At 44.1% G+C, this 21792-nt stretch overlaps 1 protein-coding gene across 3 annotated transcripts in view; it reads right to left on the reverse strand.

The window, feature by feature from the left end:
- CLUAP1 (clusterin associated protein 1) overlaps nt 1-21792 on the reverse strand; it is a 58056-nt gene that overhangs the window by 33042 nt on the left and 3222 nt on the right. For 2 of the 3 annotated variants that reach the window (XM_048321210.1, XM_048321209.1), the window contains exons 4-8: nt 18928-19107; nt 17750-17845; nt 8257-8340; nt 6578-6711; nt 5059-5200 (exon numbers count right to left, since the gene is read on the reverse strand). In XM_048321210.1, coding sequence (XP_048177167.1) covers nt 5059-5200; nt 6578-6711; nt 8257-8340; nt 17750-17845; nt 18928-19107 — 636 coding nt within the window. The remainder of the gene's footprint in view (nt 1-5058; nt 5201-6577; nt 6712-8256; nt 8341-17749; nt 17846-18927; nt 19108-21792) is intronic. The other variant, XM_048321211.1, reaches the window with a different exon arrangement.

Below are 21792 nucleotides of genomic sequence, written 5' to 3' on the forward strand. Positions count from 1 at the left end.
GAAGATTAGAGACTGTAACCAACTGCTTTTCATGTTAACCTTGTGCTGGCTATGGCAGCAAACAGCTGTCACAGTGGGAATGTTGAATTCAGTACTTAAGAGGAACAGCTCAGTGCAAAAAGCAGCAGAACCAAGGGGTACCTCAGAGTGGAGCAGAACTCAGATATCCCTATTTATTATTATGTGCATATTCAGAAGCACTGATAAAAAAAGAGTTTAATGAAGAGGGGATTTTATTTGGAGAGGGTGGGTTGCAAAGGATAAGTCACAACACAGTCTGTTTATTTGGAATTCCATGATTAACCACGAAGGACTGATAGTGCATAGAATCAATCATGGAATGGTTTGGCTTGGAAGGGACCTTAAAGCTCATCTTGTTCCACTCCCTGCCACGGGCAGGGGCACCTCCCACTGTCCCAGGGTGCTCCAAGCCCCAATGTCCAGCCTGGCCTTGGACACTGCCAGGGATCCAGGGGCAGCCACAGCTTCTCTGGGTACCCTGTGCCAGGGCCTGCCCACACTCCCAGGGAAGGATTTCTTCTCAATATCCAATCTAAACCTCTCCTCTTTCGGTTTAAAGCCATTCCCCATTGTTCTATCACTACATGCCCGTGGAAACCCCATAATGATGAAAAGAAAAGCAGTTTAAGCAATCCCAAACCAAAGATAATGACTCAGAACATCCTCATCCCTGTGTCCACCACTTCATGGCATTCCTCAGCTGAGATGAAACACTAACAGCATAAAAACAGTCTGAAAATACCTTAGGAGAAAGCAGCTGAAGAGGAAAGTACTTCTGGGGTGTCCTCTGAGAAGCACAAGAAAGAATAAGCACATTCTCTCCAGGGAAAAGGAAAATGCTGAAGGATATTGCCAAGTTATGCTGGCATTACATAAGCTAATTCCAAAACCACCTTTTTGAACTGTATTAGTCTATGTTGTCCTTTTAAAGAGAGGCATTCATTTATAATCCAGAGAGAATTTCAACCCCTAAATCTAAAAAAACCCTGAAGTTGGGTTTTTTAGAACAGCCAAAGTCTAATAGTTTCTGTGTGTAAACATCCGAAACTATTCCATCTTAGAAACAGGGTAAAAATGAATTAAGTCTGCTGAATCTTTTTAAAAAGCAGAAAGATAAGGCCAAATCTTTGAGGAGACATGGCTCATAAATCCCTGCCTTGGCACAGAACTGTAGGAAGATGGATTAATTCCATGAACAGCACAAAGGAACAGAAGGAGAATAAAAGAGGTAAAGAAGGTGAAGGAAACTGCAAAGACAAAAGGCCCTTGTTTAAATTCCTCACATCCATGAGCAAGCAGTGCATGACAGTTTGTCAAGAAGTGTGAGAAACTCACTCTAAAGACGAGTCATGCATGGACTTCTGCCTTCTCCAGGTGATAATGGATAATCATTTTGTATTTTTCATCTATTTCAAAGGGCTCCCACATCAGATGGGCAGGTGCTCAGCAGGAGCTCCTTCACCACCAATTAACTCTTGGGTTCAGACTCAACACGAGCCCTTCAGGTCTTTTAACACAGGTTTCTCAGCCCAGTGCCTGGCAGGAGACTCCCACTGATCACATTCCAGCCACTGCTCCATGGGACTGACACGGGCAGGCAAAGGATCAGGAGGCTCAGGACAACACCAGGAGCCACATGGGGCTGGACACCCACAGCATGGAAAAACCACCTTAAAAATTTACACAACCACCAGCTCTGGAGGGGCTGAAGCGCCTCAACTGCTCAGTGGCACTTAATTAAAGTATTTAAATCACTTTGCTAATTAGGAACTGCACTCTGGTCCAGGTTGGTGGCTGGGTATACCCAACCACTCTTGAGTCTAACTGCAGCACAGATTAGGTTCATTATTCAGCAACAGGCTCTCAATCAGAGCCAAAACTCCTCAAAACATGGACTAAGTCAAGGAGAGGGGCCCAGGAATCAGTGCTCAGAACAGCACAGGGAGTGCTGGATTAATCTAATTACACTGCTGATGCTTTTTGCTGGCAAGCTATTTAGCAAATACACAGCAACGATAAAAGAATTGCCTCATGCTGCTACTGCAGAAGTTAATTAAGATTTGTTTGGTGGAACAAAAGACAAATCAGGGTTGGGGAAAAAATCAACATAATTTTTAGTGTTTCAGACAGCTGGAGAGAGTGTGCTTTAAAATGGATTAAATGTAATTATCCTTGTTATTTTTTCCTCTGTTGATGCTGAAAATGACACAAGATTATAAACTGTAGGACAACATGCAAAACATTGTTTTGGAGCCAATTGTTCTCTTTTTCTTTAAAGCATGTAATAACCCACAGTTTTGCCTCATCATGAAGCAGCCAAAGTGTGGAAGCACCACCTGAAAAGCAGATCAAGACTGAAAGAAGTGAGAGACGTATCCTTGTGTTCCAGGTTGCCCAGAGATTAATCCAAAATGGATTCAACAGTGCATCCCCTCACTGGTTTGGAAACAGGAGTGCACCAGCAAGTCTCTAGGTTTAGCTGGGATCCAGCTTAGAATCATGGAATGGTTTGGGTTGGAAGGGAACTTAAAGCTCATCCCATTCCATCCCCCTGCCATGGGCAGAGACACCTTCCACTAGACCAGGTTGCTGCTAGAATTCCTTCCCAATATCCCATCCAGCCCTGCCCTCTGGCTCTGGGAAGCCATTCCTCCTGTCCTGTCACTCCAGGCCCTTGTCCCAAGTCCCTCTCCAGCTCTCCTGGAGCCCCTTCAGGCACTGGATGCTGCTCTAAAGTTTCCCCAGAGCCTTCTCCTCTCCAGATGAAATTCTTCACCCTCTTTCAGTCCCCAAATCCTGGAGTTTGATTTGGAGGACTGACATCTCATAATGACTTCGAATCACAGTTTGGACTCCAGCATTCCTGAATATTTGGCTGGAAGAGAGACACACACTCCTCTTCTTCTACCAGAGCAACAGCTTCTGCAGCAAAGCACTCGTGGCTGCCTGAGTCACTATTCCTGCCCACAAAGAGATGGTCAGAGTCTCATCCTTTATATGTTTCAAGTATTTTTAGGGACAACTGATAGAAATGTGCAGAGCAAACCCACATCTTTTTGTCATCAGCTTTTATACTCTATAATTCTGCACTAAACTGGAGCATTGTTCCCTGCTTATCCTAGGAAACCATATGGGTAGAGTCCCAGGAGTCTCACAGAAAGAAGGAGAAAAAAAGGAAAATAAAGTGTGCTCTCCATATTCTAAGCACGGCACAGCTGTGAGTGACAAAGGCTTTTTCTTTGTCTTATTATCTTTTAACAAAAATCCCCTGAAGAGCTGAGCACCAACTCATTAACAAAGTTCTGCACATGAATTCATAAACAGTTTTGGGTAGCTCTGTTCAAAGCATTTCTCCTTTGGCTGTGAAGTCTCAGTGGCATTTGAACAGAAGGGATAAATCAGATTTTAGGCTTCACTTCAAGATTATGATTTACTTGAAGACTTTTTTTGGGGGGGGCAAGGATATGGTGAAGAACTAGAACAGAGAGCTAGAACTGACTTCAGATATAAGGTGAAAAAACTTCTCCAGAGACAGTGCTTGTGAAAAGGGGGCCTGATGGGAAACTGGTTCACAGGGATTACCAAGTTGCCAAGTGCCCACATTAGCTTTGAAAAGATATTTTATCCCTCAAGCAAATAATGCAGCAAAATATTTGAGACTTCTTAACAGCATGGCTTTCCCTGTGTCCAAAAGGTGGTGGTGGAATGAGGAAACATTGATTATCAGTGGGTTAATTGGCTGCACTGGTGAGGCCACAGCTCGAGTGCTGTGTCCAGTTCTGGGCCCCTCACAACAGAAAGGACATTGAGGGGCTGGAGTGGGTCCAGGGAAGGGAATGGAGTTGGGCAAGGGGCTGGAGCACCACAAGGGTCTGGAGAACTCCTGAGGGAGCTGGGAAAGGGGCTCAGCCTGGAGAAAAGGAGGCTCAGGAGGGACCTTTTGACTCTCCACAAGTCCCTGACAGGAGGGGGCAGCCAGGAGGGGGTCGGACTCTGCTCGAAGGGAACAGGGACAGGAGGAGAGGGAACGGCCTCAGGCTGGGCCAGGGGAGGGGCAGGTTGGACATCAGGAGGAATTTCCTCATGGAAAGGGTGATTAAACACTGCAAGGGGCTGACCAGGGAGGGAATGGTAGAGTCCCCATCCCTGGAGGTGTCCAAGGAAAGCCTGGATGTGGCACTCAGTGCTCTGGGCTGGGTGACAAGGTGGGGATGGGTCCCAAGTTGGACTCGATGGTCTCAGAGGTCTTTCCCAAGCCCATGGATGCTGTCATTCTGCAACTCCAGGTGTAGCACACCCAGCAGCATTAAGATCCCAGGGGAGATGGTTCACTCCAACATGTTTTCAATGAAGAACAGAAGATAGAGTGGGTAATGACTGTGAGAAGGATGACAATAAAACAAGAAGCTACTGGAAGGTGAAGGAGAGGCTGGCTGAAAGCACTGCCCAAAGAAAAGTCTGGAGCAAGACAGGATATAGATGCAGATTATCCATGAGGAGAATCACACTGAACTGATAAAACTCAGCATGCCAAGAGAAGGCAGAATTCTGCCAAACAAAACTGAAGTCTGTGAGGGGGAAGATCCCAGCACATCTGATCTCCTCATTGATGCTCTTTGCTGTTTCCATTGATGTTTTGAGGAGACTGAAGAGTCTTGTGCTGAGAAACCCTTATACATCAGCAGATAATAAAAGTAAGCACATGCATTGTAGGTAGCAAAAGGAAAATGAGAAATTCTGAAAGCATTCTTCATGAACAAAACCCAGCAGATGAAAATGAGTCGGGGGGGCGGGGGGGGCCAGAGACTGGTGAGAGGCATCACTACACTCATTAACTTAATTAACTGAGAAAATGCAGCTGTGCTTTCGTGCTTGGCCAGGAGCAGCCACAGTCACTGGCCTGTCCCTCACCTGCCAGTCACTCAACCAACTCCTGATGTGCTGCTTTGGAAAAGGGCATTAAAACATTTTCTGTTGCAAGGCCAAGATCTGCAGGCTGTACAGTCCTGCTGAGTATTTCCAAACTGTCTTTCTTACCTCGAACATCTCCTGCTCTGTCCGTCGATGATCGTCCAGGAGCTGCTCCATGTAGGTCAGATTTCGGAATTTTTCTAGGTAAGTACTGTACTGCTTCTGCAGCTGCTCCTCAATCTTCTCATACTCATCCATGAAAGCAGGGCTGGGGAGAGCAAGCACAAACTACTCAGTGAAACCTGCCCAGGGCAGCTGTGGCTGCCCCATCCTTGGAAGTGCTCAAGGCCAGGTTTTATGGGGCTTGCAGCTACCTGGGATACTGGAAGATGTCCCATAGCAGGGATGAGATGAGCTTTCAGGTCCCTTCCAACCCAAGCCATTCTGTGATTCTAGGAGTCTATAAACACTGCTCTGTATATACAGAATTCTGAAATGCAATTTTGGTTTTGCAGCTGCCTTTCCATGTCTGCTAAACCAGCCTCAAAAACCTCTTGTTGTTAAGGTTTCACACTGCTTCAGAGAATAAAAGCTCAAGACAAAGCCCCTCACTAAACAATCCTGGAAATGACATAAAGCCAAGAGAAGGTTTTTGTGTACAACTCCCTTTTCCTTTCACACAGGCACAAAGGCAGCATTTTGGCCCCCTTAGAAGGCAATATGAAAATAATTATCCTGCTGTTCCACAACTGCACAAAGTTAGTGTGTAGCATGGCTGGTAAATCATCTACTTTGCTGGGGACTTACTTGCTACAAAAGTGTGCTGAGTCATTACAGGTTTAATTAGACTGTATGATGAAGTGATGATGTCATTACACCAGAGAGCTGACTGATGCACCCAAAAAATCACTGCTGCTGCTCAGTGCTTCACACCCACCCAATCCACTTCCCACAGAGTGGGACTGATCAAAACGTAGACTTAAATCCAGTCATTCCTTCCACCACTCCCTTGTCTAATACTTCCTCTTTTGTTTTTTTAATATGAGGTCAGATTGCAGATTGTATAAACCTGCAGGTTAATTAAAGGCCAGAAATCAACCCAGACTGTGAACCTGAACACTGTGATACCTCCAGTATCTGAAGGGGTTTACAAGGAAGGAAAGGGACTCATCATCAGGAACTGCAGTGATAGGACAAAGAGCAATGGGTTCAAACTGAAAGAAGAGAGATTTAGAGTGGATATTGGGAAGAAATTCTTCCCTGTGAGGGTGGGGAGACCCTGGCACAGGGTGCCCAGAGAAGCTGTGGCTGCCCCTGGATCTCTGGAAGTGTCCAGGGCTGGGTTGGATGGGGCTTGGAGCAGCCTGGGCTAGTGGAAGGTGTCCCTGCCATGGCAGGGGTAGAACTGGATGAGGTTTAAGCTCCTGTCCCACCCAAACCAGTCTGGGATTCCATGATTCTACAAATTTTCTGCCAGGCTGTACCACTGCCCCGAGGATCTGATCCTAACAAGGGCTGCAGAATGAAGTTTTTTAATTGGTGGTTAACAGCAGAAGCCTCTGGGAACAAAGGGACTGTTTGCAGCAGTCCCATCCTTTCTGTTCACACTCTTTCCTGCAGTAGATAATCAGTTCATGATCTTTACCGAACACTTTGGAGAGTCTGCAGCCTCTTCTGGCTTCTTTCCAGTTCCAGTTTTCGCTTTTCAATCTTGGCTTCAAAATTGGCTTCATCCAAGGCTACACTATTCAACATGTCTTTAGTCTTTTGCACTTCCTCCTGAAACAGAAGGATGGTGAACCATGGCTGGCACTGGAATAATTAAATTTATCTTTCAGATGCTGAACATTGTTCTGGATAAACTCATCTGTGTTTACTCAAGCCGGCAATGGAAATTCAAAAGTTCTTTGTGGCCAGGATAATGAACTAACTGGACATTTACAAATGTAAAATACATTATTTTTTTTTGCCAACATTCTTAATGAAGGAAAAAACCCCACAGCTGTAACTTTAGTTTTCCTTCTCACTGAAAAAGCAGTAGAAGACAGGAAGAAGCCTATCATATGGTGTCATTAAGGTCGTTTCCAGCCTTAAAGATTCCATGATTCTCTCTGAATAAACGCAGATGAGAAATCCATTTGTTTCTTGGTACTATTTTAGGGAATTTTAAGCTTCTATCATTTTTCTCTTCAAGATACAAGTCAGTTTTATAAAGAACTTCCTGTATCTGAGTATCTTCATCCTTTTCTAAGTTTTGCTTTATCCATTTTTTTTCAAAATCTGGGAAGCATCTTGAACATTTCAACATGTGCCACAGGAACCAGAAGGGGAAGTGGGAATATCCCAGTTGATTCCAATGAGCTGAGTACATCCAGTGTGCTCAGGCTCAAGAAACCACGCGCATCTTTTGAGGGAGAGGGAGGACTTCACTGCTGGAATTCCAGCACAGTGTTGGTGCTGCACAGCTCCAACAGGTCATTCCATGAACTGGGCCAGGATTAATTAGCCGAGTGTGTGGCACTGCTGTTTGTCAGGAAGCCAATCCCTCTCCACCATGCAGCTGTCAGTGCACCAGAACTACGGCTGGAGTAAGAAGTGCACATTAACAACATTTAGTATTCACACAGGCTGTGAGCAGGAGTAAAACACAAGGGAAGATTGCCTGGAATATCTATTGATCACCCATTGGCTGTTTAAAGCTGGGACTCCACTCCTTGTAATTACACCCTTGGACTGGATACAGTTTGCAGTTCAATAACTGATAGTAATCACTGCTGTAATTAACCTCCTCCTCACACAGTGCAGCTGAAGGTTCAGAAATTCAGGAACCCAAGCACTGGAGCAAGAACGGTGCTGGCAAGTGCAGGACAGACAAAGAAGTCCTTCAAACCAAGAAGCACAGGGATGCCCTGGCAGGACACTCATCAGCCAGTGCCAGCTCAGCTGTCCCGCTTCCAGAGCCCAGCTCCCCAGCTCCAGAGGCACCAGCACTTTTTGAGTTACCCAGGTCACTCCTTGCAGCCCTGACTGCAGAGTTCCCAGGGCTCAGACAAGGTAGCGGGGTGCGGATTTCTGTGCTGATTTGGGCAATTTTTATCCCTCCTGTAGAGCTTTTGGGGTGGAGCTCCTAACAGAGGCACAGAATATGACTGCAATGTGTTTTCTCCCAAGAGAGGGGCAAAGTGCAGCTCTTAGATGCATCAACTGCAGCTGCAGGTGATGCCTTTAGCACTCTTTACCCCATGCTGTTGATAAAAAGAGCTGATTTCTTCCTGCAGCAGAGAAATTATAATTTTACAATCAAATAAACAACATTTTGCTTACCATAACGCTGTTAATGGCAATTTTCATCACCTTCTCAGCCTCATTTATCTCCAAAGGTCTGGCAATAGATTCTGTCCTTGCTTCCTATGAAATAAAATGAACCAATATATTTCAACACTACACAAAGGAGCTAATTTATGCAGAACTGAGGGTGATCAAGCAACAATGATAGGATCATCTGCATAATAAATGGGGTAGGATTTAGTGTTTATTCACCAAGGCTGAGACAATTTAGAGAACAGGAGATGATGAAAAAGTTAAGTGAGTTGAGATTAGCAAGGAGGGAGCAGTCAAGGCTGTGTCTGACTGCAGGTACTCTTGAAGGCAGACTTTTGGCAACTGCTCTGGTTTTACAGGCAGAACAAGGTACAGAAGATTCCATCACCTGTACAACAGAACCCATGAAAACACCAGTGCAGGTAAAGGAGCACAGTGTCCCAAAAGTGTGGAGCAGCAAGGACTGTGAAGCCACCAAACTGTGCCAGGCTGGTGGACACTGAGAACTGACCCTGCCAGAGCTCCAGGAGTCTTTGGACAATGCTCTCAGGCACAGAGTGGGATTGTGGGGTGTCCTGTGCAAGGCCAGGAGCTGGACTGAATGATCCCTGTGGGTCCTTCCCACTCAGAATATTCCCTGATTCCATGTGCCTCCCATGCCCATGTGAAAAATGCATGCTGCAGACGTATGGGCACCACTGCTTCTGATACCAAGTGGGTCAGACTCCTCGAATCCCCTGCAGTGATCCTTGTTTGGATCCCAAAGGATTAAAAAAACCTCCCCTCTCAGCAGTTTTGGGGACACAAGGGCTTGGGTGTGCACTTGTCTAATTGATGCCTTAAACACCGACCTGGTCATTACATAAAAACTTCTGATTACTTGCTTGGCACTGGAAAGGAAGAGAGGGAATTTTGCAGCTCCATGTCCCTAACACAATCTTACATTGGCAAAACATTTGGTAACCAGTGGATAAAGATGGAGAAAGCATCTCTCTCTAGAAAATATCTGATTAAGAACCTAAAAATGCTTTGTATACTTTGCCACAGGCTGTACCCAGCTCAGTACAGGAGGAATTCTGGAAGCAGATCCAGTAACTTTGGTAAGATGCCATGTCAGACTCTCCAGATTGCACAGCTCAGCTCGAGCAGAGTCTGCTCCCTTCCCACCAACTCCAGTCCAGGGAATTGCAGGGTGAACCCAAGCTGGGAGCTCATCCAGCAAAAAAATAAAAGCAGCTTTTTGTGCTGAGCTTATTCCTCTGCTGGATCAGGTCTCTGAGCAATCCCAGCACATGCTCTACAAAGGCTCATTTTCCTGGCATGAGAAAAGAAGGAGAACAAACATTCTGTTGAGGAGAGTGGCAGGAGTTACACCTGTTGGTGGCAGTGGCTGCTCACACTGCCTGAAGTGCTCGTGAACATCCCTCTGTCCACAAAGAATAACAAACTCCAAAGCAGAAAGTTAATTTGGGCAAAAATACGATAGAAAACATCTGTGCAATACAAATTCCCAAATAATTCCATAGGTAGATGTTTTTGGAGGAGGGTGGGGAAGAATAATGTAGCTCAGTTGCTATTCTGGGAACATTTAACATTTCAGAAGCTCAGCAAAATCCCTGTTTATTTGTGAGGCCTTGGCCAGGACCAGCCTGGTGCAGACACTGCCCTGCCAACTGCACTCGGTTCAGAGGGTCTGTGCCACAGGGCCAACAGACTTCAAACAAAATAGCAAAGAGAATTATTGTCCTTTCCACTTGCAAAAGAGATCAAAGAACAGCAAGGACTGTAGTCTTTAATCATAAACAACTCCCTCACCAACTCCCCTCCAGCAGCCTGGTGAAACACCCCAGAACACGCACAGGGCACTGCAATGGGGCAGGGCGAGGAACTGATGGGTTTGGAGAAACTTCTGAGGAGCTGCCCTTTTAAGTGGAATAATTTATGCAAGTCTAATGTCTTTCCTTCTTCTGTCTTCTCTCTAACAGCCTTGAGTTTCATGTACACACCACAGTTGTCCACAGAAATCCACATCATTTTCTACAGCAAGGTTCAGTCCTACAGCCACATGTTCCGGGAAAAATCTGTCAGGGAAATGCAGAGCAGTGGGAAGGCTGGAATTTGTATTTTCAGGCTGTGGAATCAGGGTTAAACTGGAAAAGGAGAAGGTCAGGGCAATTAAACCCTCACACCCCAAGAGATGGAGAGGAGAATCCTCTGTACACACAGCTCATCCCTAAAACTCTGCCTTGGAATGTGCATTTTCCACTTCACTGTTACAACAGCGCCACTAACCCAACTTTGACTCTCTGGAGTAATAAGTCTAAGTGGAAAAGATATTAAATATTATGGAAAATTAGTAATATATAATGGAAATAGAATAGAAACATAAATATATTTTGAGTCTATCAAAAGCACTGAGATATTTTTTTGTGGATGTCTGTCACAGCTTCCCATGTCCAGTCACTGGGCCATTTCTTGCTACCCTATGAACACTCTCAGAGAGGAAACTTTTATTTTTAATATCACTTCCCAAGAAGGACCCTTTGCAAGTGCACCCACCACTTCCCTGACGGGAATCTCCCCCCATGAGCTTCATTCTCAGTTAACAATGAAGAGCCACTATTGCAAAACCTGTTCTACAAATATGTCCAAGGAAGCATTTTCAACTGGTAATGGATTTCCATTTCTGCAGACCAAAAGCTGATAAAGCAGCTTTCCAGCGTGCCTGATGTATGGAAAAATGGATGCACTCCTCCTCCAAACTGCAGGAAGGAACCAAGGCAAGTAATTAGGCATGACCAGCACACAGGTTACTGCTGATAGATGTGGAGTAATAACATGTACTGATGTGCTCAAGGTCTAGCAGAGGTTTCTGAACACCTTTTTCGTGGTAAGGTGAAATTAAAGCTTTTTTCCTAACACACTGGTCTAGCTGTGGCTGCCCCATCCCTGGAAGTGCCCAAGGCCAGGGTGGATTGAGCTTGGAGCAACCTGGGATAGTGGAAGTGTTCCCTGCCCATGGCAGGGGTGGAACTGGGTGATCTTTAAGGTCCTCCCAACTCAAACCATTCCATGATTCTTTTTCTGCGTTTTTGACCGCAGGTTAAATCTTTCTTTGTTTTCCAGGGGTTCTAAGGCTGATGCACACAGAAGTGTGTGCACTCCTCACTGCCACTTCAGCCTCAATCCAGGCAGCACCACATCCCCTGCTCCCTGCAAACAGGGCCTTGGCAATTCCAGCTGTCCATGCAGGCCACAAAGCTCTCCTTTAGGAGTTTATTATTCAGGGAGTTCACTCACACATGCTGGGATCACATTTGGCCAATCCAGGGGATGGGTGACTTGGCACTGATGTATAGGAAAAGAAAGGCACATGAGGGACACGAATCCTTCTGAAGGAATGTGACCCTTCCCAACAGCCCATTTTCCCCCTCAAGACATTAAAGTCAAGGTCATGGAGAATTTTGCTACTTCCAGACTATGCTGCTTGTTTTCAGGCTCATCTCAGCAGTCTCCAAAGGGTATCCACAAAGACACTTCCCTACTCAGCAATGCAGAGCCTCAATCAGTGCCCCAAACCCTCAGCTATCCCTACATGTAAAACACGTCACAAGGAGGTCTGGAAGAGAGAAGCAACTGGAAAACATAATTTTTCAATGGATCAAAAAGAATCAGAAGTAACCTGCATGTGGTTCTGTTGAGGCAGGATAGAGAACTTTAAAACTTTCTGACAGGGATGAATTTACACTGCTTTGTTCCCAGGTCCATCCATCTTCTGGCTCTGGAGTTGATACCACTGATTCACCCTCAGCTCACAGACCCCAGGATGTGCCTCCTGTGATCTTCCTACACCCTCAGAATCCTCACCTTTCATTTCTTTGTGTCAGGTTTGAGGACAGACTGCATTGGTAAAGCTTGGATTAGTCCCCAGCACTACAGGGTGTCACTTCCTGGGTCCTTGGCCAGGAGGTGGCCTGGGATGTCTCCTCCAGAATGTGGGAAGATGACAAGGAACTTCTTGTTCCAGAGCAAAAGCTAAGCCTGTGAGTGGAACTCCAAATACTCAGCTAGAAATGGCCTTGGGCAGCATGGGCATTGCTGGTTGGTTTTCAAAAGAAAAAAGGGCAGGGTTGGAAGAGACCTTAAAGCTCAGCTCATTCCAACTCCCTGCCATGGGCAGGGACACCTTCCACTGGACATAACTGGTCCCCAGAATGCCAGGAGAAATGTGCCAACCACTACTTTACAGCTGATGCCATTTCTTCAAGCTAAATACTCCTGGGAGGGTCATACAAAATAATTTCTTACTTAAAATACATGCACACTACTGCAGTTGTGGTTAAATATTCAGGGCAGCATTGATTCAACAGCTGCATGGGTTAATTTTGGCTTCCCAATTTGCAATAAGCCCTCTTCCTCAAAATTGATGGATTAGGTTTGGGTGAGAAGCAGGACTGCTCAAAAAAAGTGAAGCAAACCAAGTAATTCTCCAGAGTTGTGGCAATTTCAAGTTATAAATTTCCACTAGAAGTTCTATGTGTGGCAGTTCTGTAACCAAAGCCCAGGAAATGAGAGAAATTCATTTATCAGCCTCCCCCAGGCAGCGTCTTGTATCCAGAAGTAACATTTGGCAGACGGAAAAATGCTTCCAACATTCCCAATAAAATGATTTTTTGCAGTTAAGTTTCAAAGAGCAGGGAATGATGCAGCCATCTCTGAAATCACATCTCCCTCCCCCCTTGAGCAGCAGCAGCAGGAGGGTGAAGGAAGGGAGGAAAGGCTCTTTAATCCAAAAGCTGGGAATAAAGAGATCCAAGTGAAATGTCCTTAGTGGCAAGGCTTTGTGCTGGAACTGCCTCAGCTCCACAGCTGGGTCTAAATGCCTTTGGCTCTCTGAAGAGTTTAATTCCAGCCTTTCCCAGCTGAATTTGGTAACGAGATTCTCAGTGACTCCCATCACTTTGGGAACAAGCTGGTGCTGTGGACATCCATAACAATAACAGGGAGCAGTGCCCTGTACTTACTCCAAAATTTATCCTCCACAGAGTGGCAAACACTTCATGTGCCTGTTTAAAGCTTTAATCTACCACATCCAGCAATTCCTTTATTTACAGGAGCGGACACAGGGAATAAACACTTTGTTCAAGGGCACAGATGGGGTAAGTGCCAAGAGGAGCATTAGAAAACAAACCCACTGCATTGTCCATCTTCAGCACAAGCTAAAAGCCTTTAAAAATAGATTATTTTCATTTTTCTCCAGTTTTACAGGGCTTACAGCTAATTAAGGGTAAATAAAATGAAAACTACCCTGAGAAGGTCAGAAATCTTTCTGCCTGCCACCAGCACAGAGGCAGTTTTCTTCTGGAATTTTTTTTTGCTTCATTATCTTCCTGTGTCCAATAATTCAGCAAGGCTCAGCAGAGCAGCTTCCTGACAGGCTCCTGCTAATGTGGCCCAGGACCTCTGGCAGAAGCAGAGTGGGAGGCACTCGGAGTTAAAAACAGCCAGGAGCTTTTCCTTTTGGATTTCCATTGTAGGATAATTCAAGAGATCCCTTCCTCAAATGAGCACAACTGACCTTGAAAGTCTCATTACTGCTTTATTTTGAGCTGAAGAATGATTTGGACCAGCTCATCACCTCTCCCTTCCCCCAAAGATTAATCTGGCCGTTTCCCCCATTGTGCCACTTTTTTAGGATACAGAGCACCACTGGCTTTTCCAACATCCTTTTCCATGTACAGAATGGCAGCTGTGTAGATCCCAGAAAAGGGAATGCATAGGGAAGCAGTGCTGCATTTTGCCTGAGTGCTGACATTAATTCTCTTGCTACTTTTCTTGATTTGGGGTTTGACAGCCTTAATCACAGACTGGTATTTTCAACTTCTTGTTTCCTCCATTCATTTAGTACTGTGTAGGAAGACACAGAAAGAAATCCAAACAAAATCTCTCATCCTCACCTCAAATCCAAATCAACCTCCACCTTCCTCATGCAAAAAAAACCCCAAAAAAACAGAACTCAACATGCCTGGTTACTTTTCCAAAGCTAACTGTAAATATTCTGAAAATTAAAGTTACATAGCAATGAAATGCAGAGAAAGTGCCCCTGGCAGGAAAGGAAACAATAAAGATGAGGATGTATTTCTCCATGCACGGAATTTGCATGGAATTGGGCTTTTCATTTAGGGATCTCACTGTGTGGCACCAAACTCATTCATCAGCCCCACTAAACTCTACAAATCCCAACTGCAATTTCTGTGCTCCAAGACTTGGACCAGCAAGACTGGAAACTGCAAATTACCTTCCAAATGTAAGGCTGAAATGTGTTTTAAAATAGAAATTCTGTGTCTCCAGCACTGCCACAGGACACCAGTAACCTGCACTGTGCTAATCCACAGCTGGGCTAGAAACAACACAGCTTCCATGGAATTCAGTCATCATATTTGTGATTGTCATCTGACAGTACAGCTTTGGGATTTCTTTGGGTTTTTTTCTCCCATACAACTTAACAACATCACAGTCTGAATTCAGCACACTCTGTAGGTTTTGTTTCTTCCTCTGCTGTTAATTGAAGATTCTTTTTTAACATTCCAGATTACCTTTGGAAGCAGTTTAAATATACAGAAGGACTTTATATTCAGTCAGGGAATAAGATATTTGCAAAGGCTTCAGAAAGGCATAGAACCACATTTCCAGAAAATCAGACTTCAAGTCTTCCCCAAAAATATGCACATACATTTACAGCACTCTCTATCTCCAATAAACCTAACGGAACCATTCCCCTAAACTCTTCTCTAGCTGAAATTTGTTTTCATTCAGAAAGTAATTTATTTAAAAAAGTGTTTCATGACTTGGAGCAATGAAATTTATCTAAAGTATGAAGCTTTTCCACACAGTTTCTATACAAATTATGTACAAAAAGACTCCAACAGAGAAGGTAAAGGTTGTGGAGCAAATTAGAGTCAACATTTCCAAACGAAATAATGAGTTTTACTTCACTTTTCCCCAATGATCTTTCCCCAAAAGCTGCTCAGACTATGAAAACAGATCTAGTCAACCCATTAGTGCCAAATGCTGGCATTTCCTTTATAGTTCCTGGAAAATGAAGCCATTTTCATGTAAGATAGAAATAACATTTATCATCAATCTGTTTAAGCTTAGGTAGGAAGAGCTTTTATTTCAATATTTGGAAATGAATGGATTGGAAAAAGAAAGAAAAAAGAGGTTCAGGGACCATAAAACTCCCATGTTTTCAAATTCCTTTAAACACTATGACAGCTGTTGATACATTTTAGCACATGCAACAGGTTCTAGGAGATCAATGGAATAAAAAACTGAACCCCAGTGCTCCCCTGCCCTTCAACAGCACAAACCCTCTGGCAGTGCCCTTAGTGTGAGCATTAATTAGCCAGGCAGTGTCAAAAGAAAATCACCCATGGAAATCAAGAATCTGCACATTAAAAAGTAATAAAATTAATCTTGGATTAATGGCAACTAATTTGGTGTCTAGCAGCAAAGCCCTACTCCCCACCTCAAAGCCAGAATGAACTGCAATTCTTCCCCACCTGGAACGGGAGGGAAGGGCAGGCAGAGGATGCCATTCCTGAGGTCTCCTGAGCACCTCAGCACCCCTGTGAAGGATCCAGGGAGGATGTGGCAGGTGAGGAAGGGCAGTTCCTTACTGCCCTCAGCACTGGCTACATGACAAGAACCCCAGACCCAACAGTGATGGAAAAAACCAGCAGCGTTTGGCTCTAAGCCTCTCCTGTGATGGGCAGATTTCATACTTCAAGTGAAAGGCAGAATTGGGGGCTTATAATTAAAAATTACAAATTCCACTGAGAACTGGTTCTGCAACCTCCTGACTTTTAACCTGAAACCTGTTTGCTTTGCTATAATGTACCAAACTTGACATTTAACACATGAGCCACAAATGGGTCCTTCAGGTTTAACAAATCAATGCAGAACCTTGGAACCAGCCCCAAATCGTAAGGAACAGAGCTCAAAAGCCTCTTCTGCGGCTCTCTGGAGGCTCTCCCCGTGCTGTCATTGTCACCTGCTGCCTTCAGGCGATGCTCTCAGAGCTAATGACACAGAAGGTCACCTTTCCCTGGACAGCATTTCTTAAAGACAACAAGTTCCGTCTGCCAAACCTTTCTGCAAAACACAACCTGTGCACCTGGACAGGACGAGCTGGCCCCACCTTGTGCACTCAGCCACAAGGAACATGTGCTCACAGCTCTCTCTAGGAAATCCAATCCTTTTAGAAATGGCACCTTTAAATAGGCTCCCACTCCAGAGCTCTTAATGACCCCAGGGAGAAGTGGCTGCACTGAAGCACTTTCTCTTCTCTTCATTTTTCAGCTCATGCTTTCAGCACACTCCACTTGTGCCTGGCCCCTTTCCAGGGCCCAGTTCTAGACTTGGTGTCCTAAAAGCCTTGATTTCAAGTGACTAAACAACAGCCAGTTCCAAACCAGTGCTTGAGTACTTTTACAAATGCCTTAATTGATCAATATTGGGCTTTTGGCAGAGTTACAGGGATGCTGTACTCTGAACAAAAGCGTCCAATGCTCCATTAAAGCAAATATTAACACATTGCATAGCAGCTGTGTGAAAACTCCTTCAAAGCCAAGAAATGAGGCAGAGTGCCAGAGGAGAAGCAACTGATTAATAGTTCTGTGACACTGGTGCATGTTGAAATAAACTGGATTATCACTTCTCCCTCTCTTTTGAAATATGAATACCCTGCACACCACACTGATGTATGGATGCAGCAGGAAAGGCAGTGTTCCATGGATGAACTTCCCAGTGTATCAGCCACCCTTTGAAACACCTGTACTCCATCAAACAAGGATTTGGGAGCACTAATTGTCGAGGCTTAGAGTTTACAGCTCTTAAGGGTGCACTCCCTACAGCTCAGACCCTGCAAATCTGAACATTTCCAGTATCATGCATGGTCTCCATTCTTTAAAGTCCCTTTTCAAAAAATGAAGAACCTCCAGCATTGCAGATAAAGGCACTGAAGAAAATAATGGCAAGACTTCCTGGCAGTGTGTCACTGACTTCAAACAACAGCTTTTGATTTTACTTCATTACTTCTCCAGCTAAGCTGAAGAACATGTACCTTGCAGGCTGGGATGCCTCCAGCTCCTGCCTCAGAAATAATGAGCCTTGCTCTTGGAAAACTAACAGCATTCATCATTTATGTGTTAGAATATATCCATCCCCACCACTACAGCCTGCATGTGTATTTCCAAACAGAGAGTATTTCAGTTTTCTGCTGAAGAGAAAATGCCAAGCTGTTCTCTCAGGCTTCCTGCAATCCAGACGTGAATAGGAGAAGGAAGGAAATACAAACTGTCAGACCCATTCCTTCAAATTCACAGAATATTCATGTCAAGTGCAGACATTAATAAGAACTGAGACTTTTTTCCCTTTTTTCCTTTGAGGCACCCAGTGAACACAAGTTTTTCCATGCTCTCCAGCACGTACTTACCCTCAGTTCCACCTCTTTGCCAAGTAAGTCATACAGGACTGCTCCTTTGGAGGTGATTTCAGAAGCAAGCTGCCTAGCTGCCTTCAAGTCAGCAATCTGGGAACACAGCAACAGCACTGAATAGCAGGACAACCCCCAACATCACAAAGAAAATCCAGGATATTTCCCATTTTGATGTCAAAATTTCACAGGAGGTCAAAACTCTACCAGAGGTTGGGCACTGGAATCAGAGTGAACACGTCTCTCTTGGCTTTGAAACAGCCCAGGTGAGGCCCCTTCAGGTACAGGTTTCTGAGTGAAACCCCAAGCACTTTAAGCCAAGAAAAAAACCCACAAATCTCCTCAGAACTGTGACTCAGCCAGTTGTTGGTTCATGTGCTGCCCAGGACAAAGGGAAACATAGCCAGAAGTAAAGATTTTATATACCAAGAGGAATGTGACCAGCCTGCAGTGTAAGCCCTGAACTTTTGAGCACTTACCACGTGGTTTTTTGTTATTTTTTCAGAGAGACACATCAGACTTACACAGAGGAGAATCACCTGTGGGTCTGCCATTTTCTCAAGAATCACAGGAACAGAGAATCATGGGATGGTTTGTGTGGGAAGAGACCTTAAAGCCCATCCAGTCCCACCCCCTGCCATGGGCAGGGACACCTTCCACAGAAGTAGTAACAGAAATTCCTCTTATTTAGTAAAGTGATGGGTTATTGGGGTTTTTTAATATTTAGAGAAGGTGCTTTTAAAATATCTAGAGATGGCTTTTATTTTAAGGGCTTGAACAGCTTTGATGTCTGTTAGGGTCACAGGAAGATCTCCCTTTGCTTCAATGCAAATGGGCTGAAAAATCAACTTTCAGTCAGTATTTTGCAAGCTCCTCCTGTTGCAAAAGTTTTGTAGGTAAAGAATAATCTTTATTCCAGCCTACTCCAATATTTCTATGATTTCAACAGCATTTCAATGCTGTTGAGAGAGAAAGAGAACCAATTTTGTGCCACTGTTGCCTTGTTTGTGGTTGAGAATTCAGAGATCAAAGCAAATCACAGAATCACAGAACCTCACCTACTGAAAGTCTGACTTAAAACCCTGCCTACTGCCTTGCCAGAGATTCTCCACTTAAATTTCAGCTAGAAAACAGGTGAGTTTTTCCTAAGTGAACACAAGAGTGCCAGTTTTGCTTACTTTTGAGCCCAGATCAAACTTGAACTTGCTGCTGTCCTCCTCTGGGAGGTCTGCACGCTCCCCTCCCTGGGTGTTCATGGCCCTGTAGAGCACCGAGGTGACCTTGAGCAGCTCCTTCACAGCGTATCCATCTGCCTGGTACAGCTTCTTCGTGTTGAGCTTGATGTGAGCCTTAGTAGCCTTGGGCAAGAAAGAAAGAATTCAGCAGTCATAAAGAACAAAATCCTCAGTTATCTGCACTCCAAAGCTCTTTTTGGGGGCACCATGCTCTGCTGTACAGAATAATTCCTCCATTTGGACACCCAGTTTGCCTCATCATAATACTGGTATTTCTAGAAGAAATTTTTCTGAAAGCTGTGCACTTTCTGCATGTCAGAACATTTGCAGAAAACCCCTCAAACTATCATTATTTCTTCCCTGAGTAAAGATCAGCAAAAAACCCTGTGCACCACTTAAATTCAAATTAAGTTTAAGTGGAAAGTAAGTGCTGCCCAGGGCTTGTGATGATGCTACAGAGAGGTAAATTTCACCCTTAATGAGTGGCAAGAATAAGATCAGTTATCCTAATTTAACTGTCTTCTCTTCCAGCAGCACCTTCCAAATGTTTCATTGTGTCTCTCAATTTTCCCCTGCTATGATATTAGTGATTTTATTCCCTTGTCTCCCATCTCTGAAAGGTACAGACAGAGCAGTAAGGAAAAAAATATTAAAAATTCTAATATTATCTTTTTGTACTTCAAAATAATAAAGGGGGGAAATGACTATCTGCACAGAAAGGACACAAACGTTGTTCTTGAAATTCCTGGTAAGTTTATATTATAAATGAATAGCCCCAAGGAGCCAACCACAAATTTCAGATTAAACTTTGAGGGAGTCTTCGTGGTGGCATAACTAAACAAGGAAGCAAAAAAAAAAAAAAAAAAATTGATCACTAGCTATGGATATAAAAATTAAGCTTTAAAATGACACATTAAGCCCAAAAGTGACTTAACATCTTCTTTTCAGTGTATTTTTAAGATGAAACTTCTGGTGAAATGTTTCTCCTTTGGGAATGCTGTGGCAGATAGAGCCTATCCATGAGTCACTGGTGGTATTACACAGCTTTGGTTTTACAGTGTTCCTGGAAGGAATTCCCATTCCCCTCAGGCTCTGACAGGGCAGGATCTTCAAGCTGGGGGAAGAGTCTCAAATATTACAGTATTTGGTACAAGGTTTGCCCACCTGTGAAACTAAAGAGAGAAAGGACCACCACCTCAAACCGTGGATTTGGCTCCAGCTTTTCAAAGGAAACAAAGCAAATAGATGTTGGCCCATGTTTCTTTGCATGTATTTTGTTAAACTTTGTGACTTAAGAATCAGATTTTAATTTCCAATAAATATTTTCCTTTTGCCTCTCTCATCCCAAAATCTCAATCCAGCAGAGGAAAATGACTCTGTATCTGTTTCCAGTGACACGACCCAAGTGGAATGGCTGGAGCTGTGTCAGAGGAGGGTCAGGCTGGAGATCAGGAAAAGGTTTTTCCCCCAGAGGGTGCTGGGGCACTGACCAGGCTCCCCAGGGAATGGGCACAGCCCCAAGGCTGCCAGAGCTCAAGGTTCCAACTCAGGATCTTCTGTGATTCCTGAAAACTGAAGCCCAAACTCCTAGAATAGGCTCCTGATGTTTTGCACCCTGAGCTGGGGGAATACAGAGTCACAGTACAAAAAAACCCTGATTCCTTTTGAAATGTTGTTCTCAGAATGACCTCAAATGAGCCAAGACACAAAGTGAAAAGCCAGGTATGTCCACCTCCCTTCCTCTGCAGTAGAAGCAATCTAAAAAATTAATTGCAGAAACAGCAAGTATGACATTGTAGGAGAAGTGGTCATTAAATTGATGGACTCTGTTAAACATCCCCTGTCCAAATGCACTAAATTATAAAGGCTGTTGTTAAGACACGAGTTCCAATTTCAGCTCCATTCACTCTCAAGAGAGTAAAATCAATGTCTAGTAAGAGGGAAAAAATGGCTTTTCATTCAAAGGCTACTTAAAAAGAGAAAAAAATACACAGACAAGTACATATATTTTTCAGATTGGCACAATGGCCCTGTGGAGTCAAGAAGACAACTTCATGTTTGGAAAGTCACCTCATCCCTTCATGTTTGAGACAGTTGCCTATTTTATTTGTTGTTTTATTTTATAACATTTCTAGTTTTAAAGAACCATTTAAAGCCACAGCTATTTATTCTGAAGATCAGATGGTTAAAATGCAACAGAAAAATATATAAATATATAGCAAGAATGGCAGCAACAGCCAGAAAATTTGCTTAACTTCACAATCTGCTTTATTACTATAATGGAGCCAAATTTTGACTGTGGTGTCTGACTCTTGCAAAAGGTTTTGTGGCCTTAGGTTGCTCAGTTTGTTTTCATGAATGGATTTCTATGAGATGAACTCTTCAGAGGTTTTTTGTTGCCCTCTACTTCAAATTTGGATCCAAGTGGGCTCCAGCAGGGGCCAGGTACTGAGCCCCACCAATTAGGGGAGCTCTAGGGGGGCAAATGATTAAAAGCCCACCTAAGACAACCTTGCAGACACTTCAGAACTTTTAGGTGTGGAAAGGAGACATTCAGTAAATTCTCAAACTGCCAGGAACACAGAGCAGTACCTAATTTGTGCGGAAAATTAACACCTCCTTCCTCCTTGTTCAGTAAAGCAGAGCAAAGCTCCAGTTGTACTTCCTAATGATGGATCTGTCCTGACATTCTCTTCTGAGACAATTCTGTCTCCATCAAATCTCCCAAATTAAGCAATTAACTTCTGGAGAACATAATTGTGGACAGTGAATTATTAAGGAAATGTCTACAAGCTTTTCTCATCCTGA

The sequence above is a fragment of the Corvus hawaiiensis genome, chromosome 16 (assembly GCF_020740725.1).
Source record: "Corvus hawaiiensis isolate bCorHaw1 chromosome 16, bCorHaw1.pri.cur, whole genome shotgun sequence".
Lineage (NCBI taxonomy): Eukaryota > Metazoa > Chordata > Aves > Passeriformes > Corvidae > Corvus > Corvus hawaiiensis.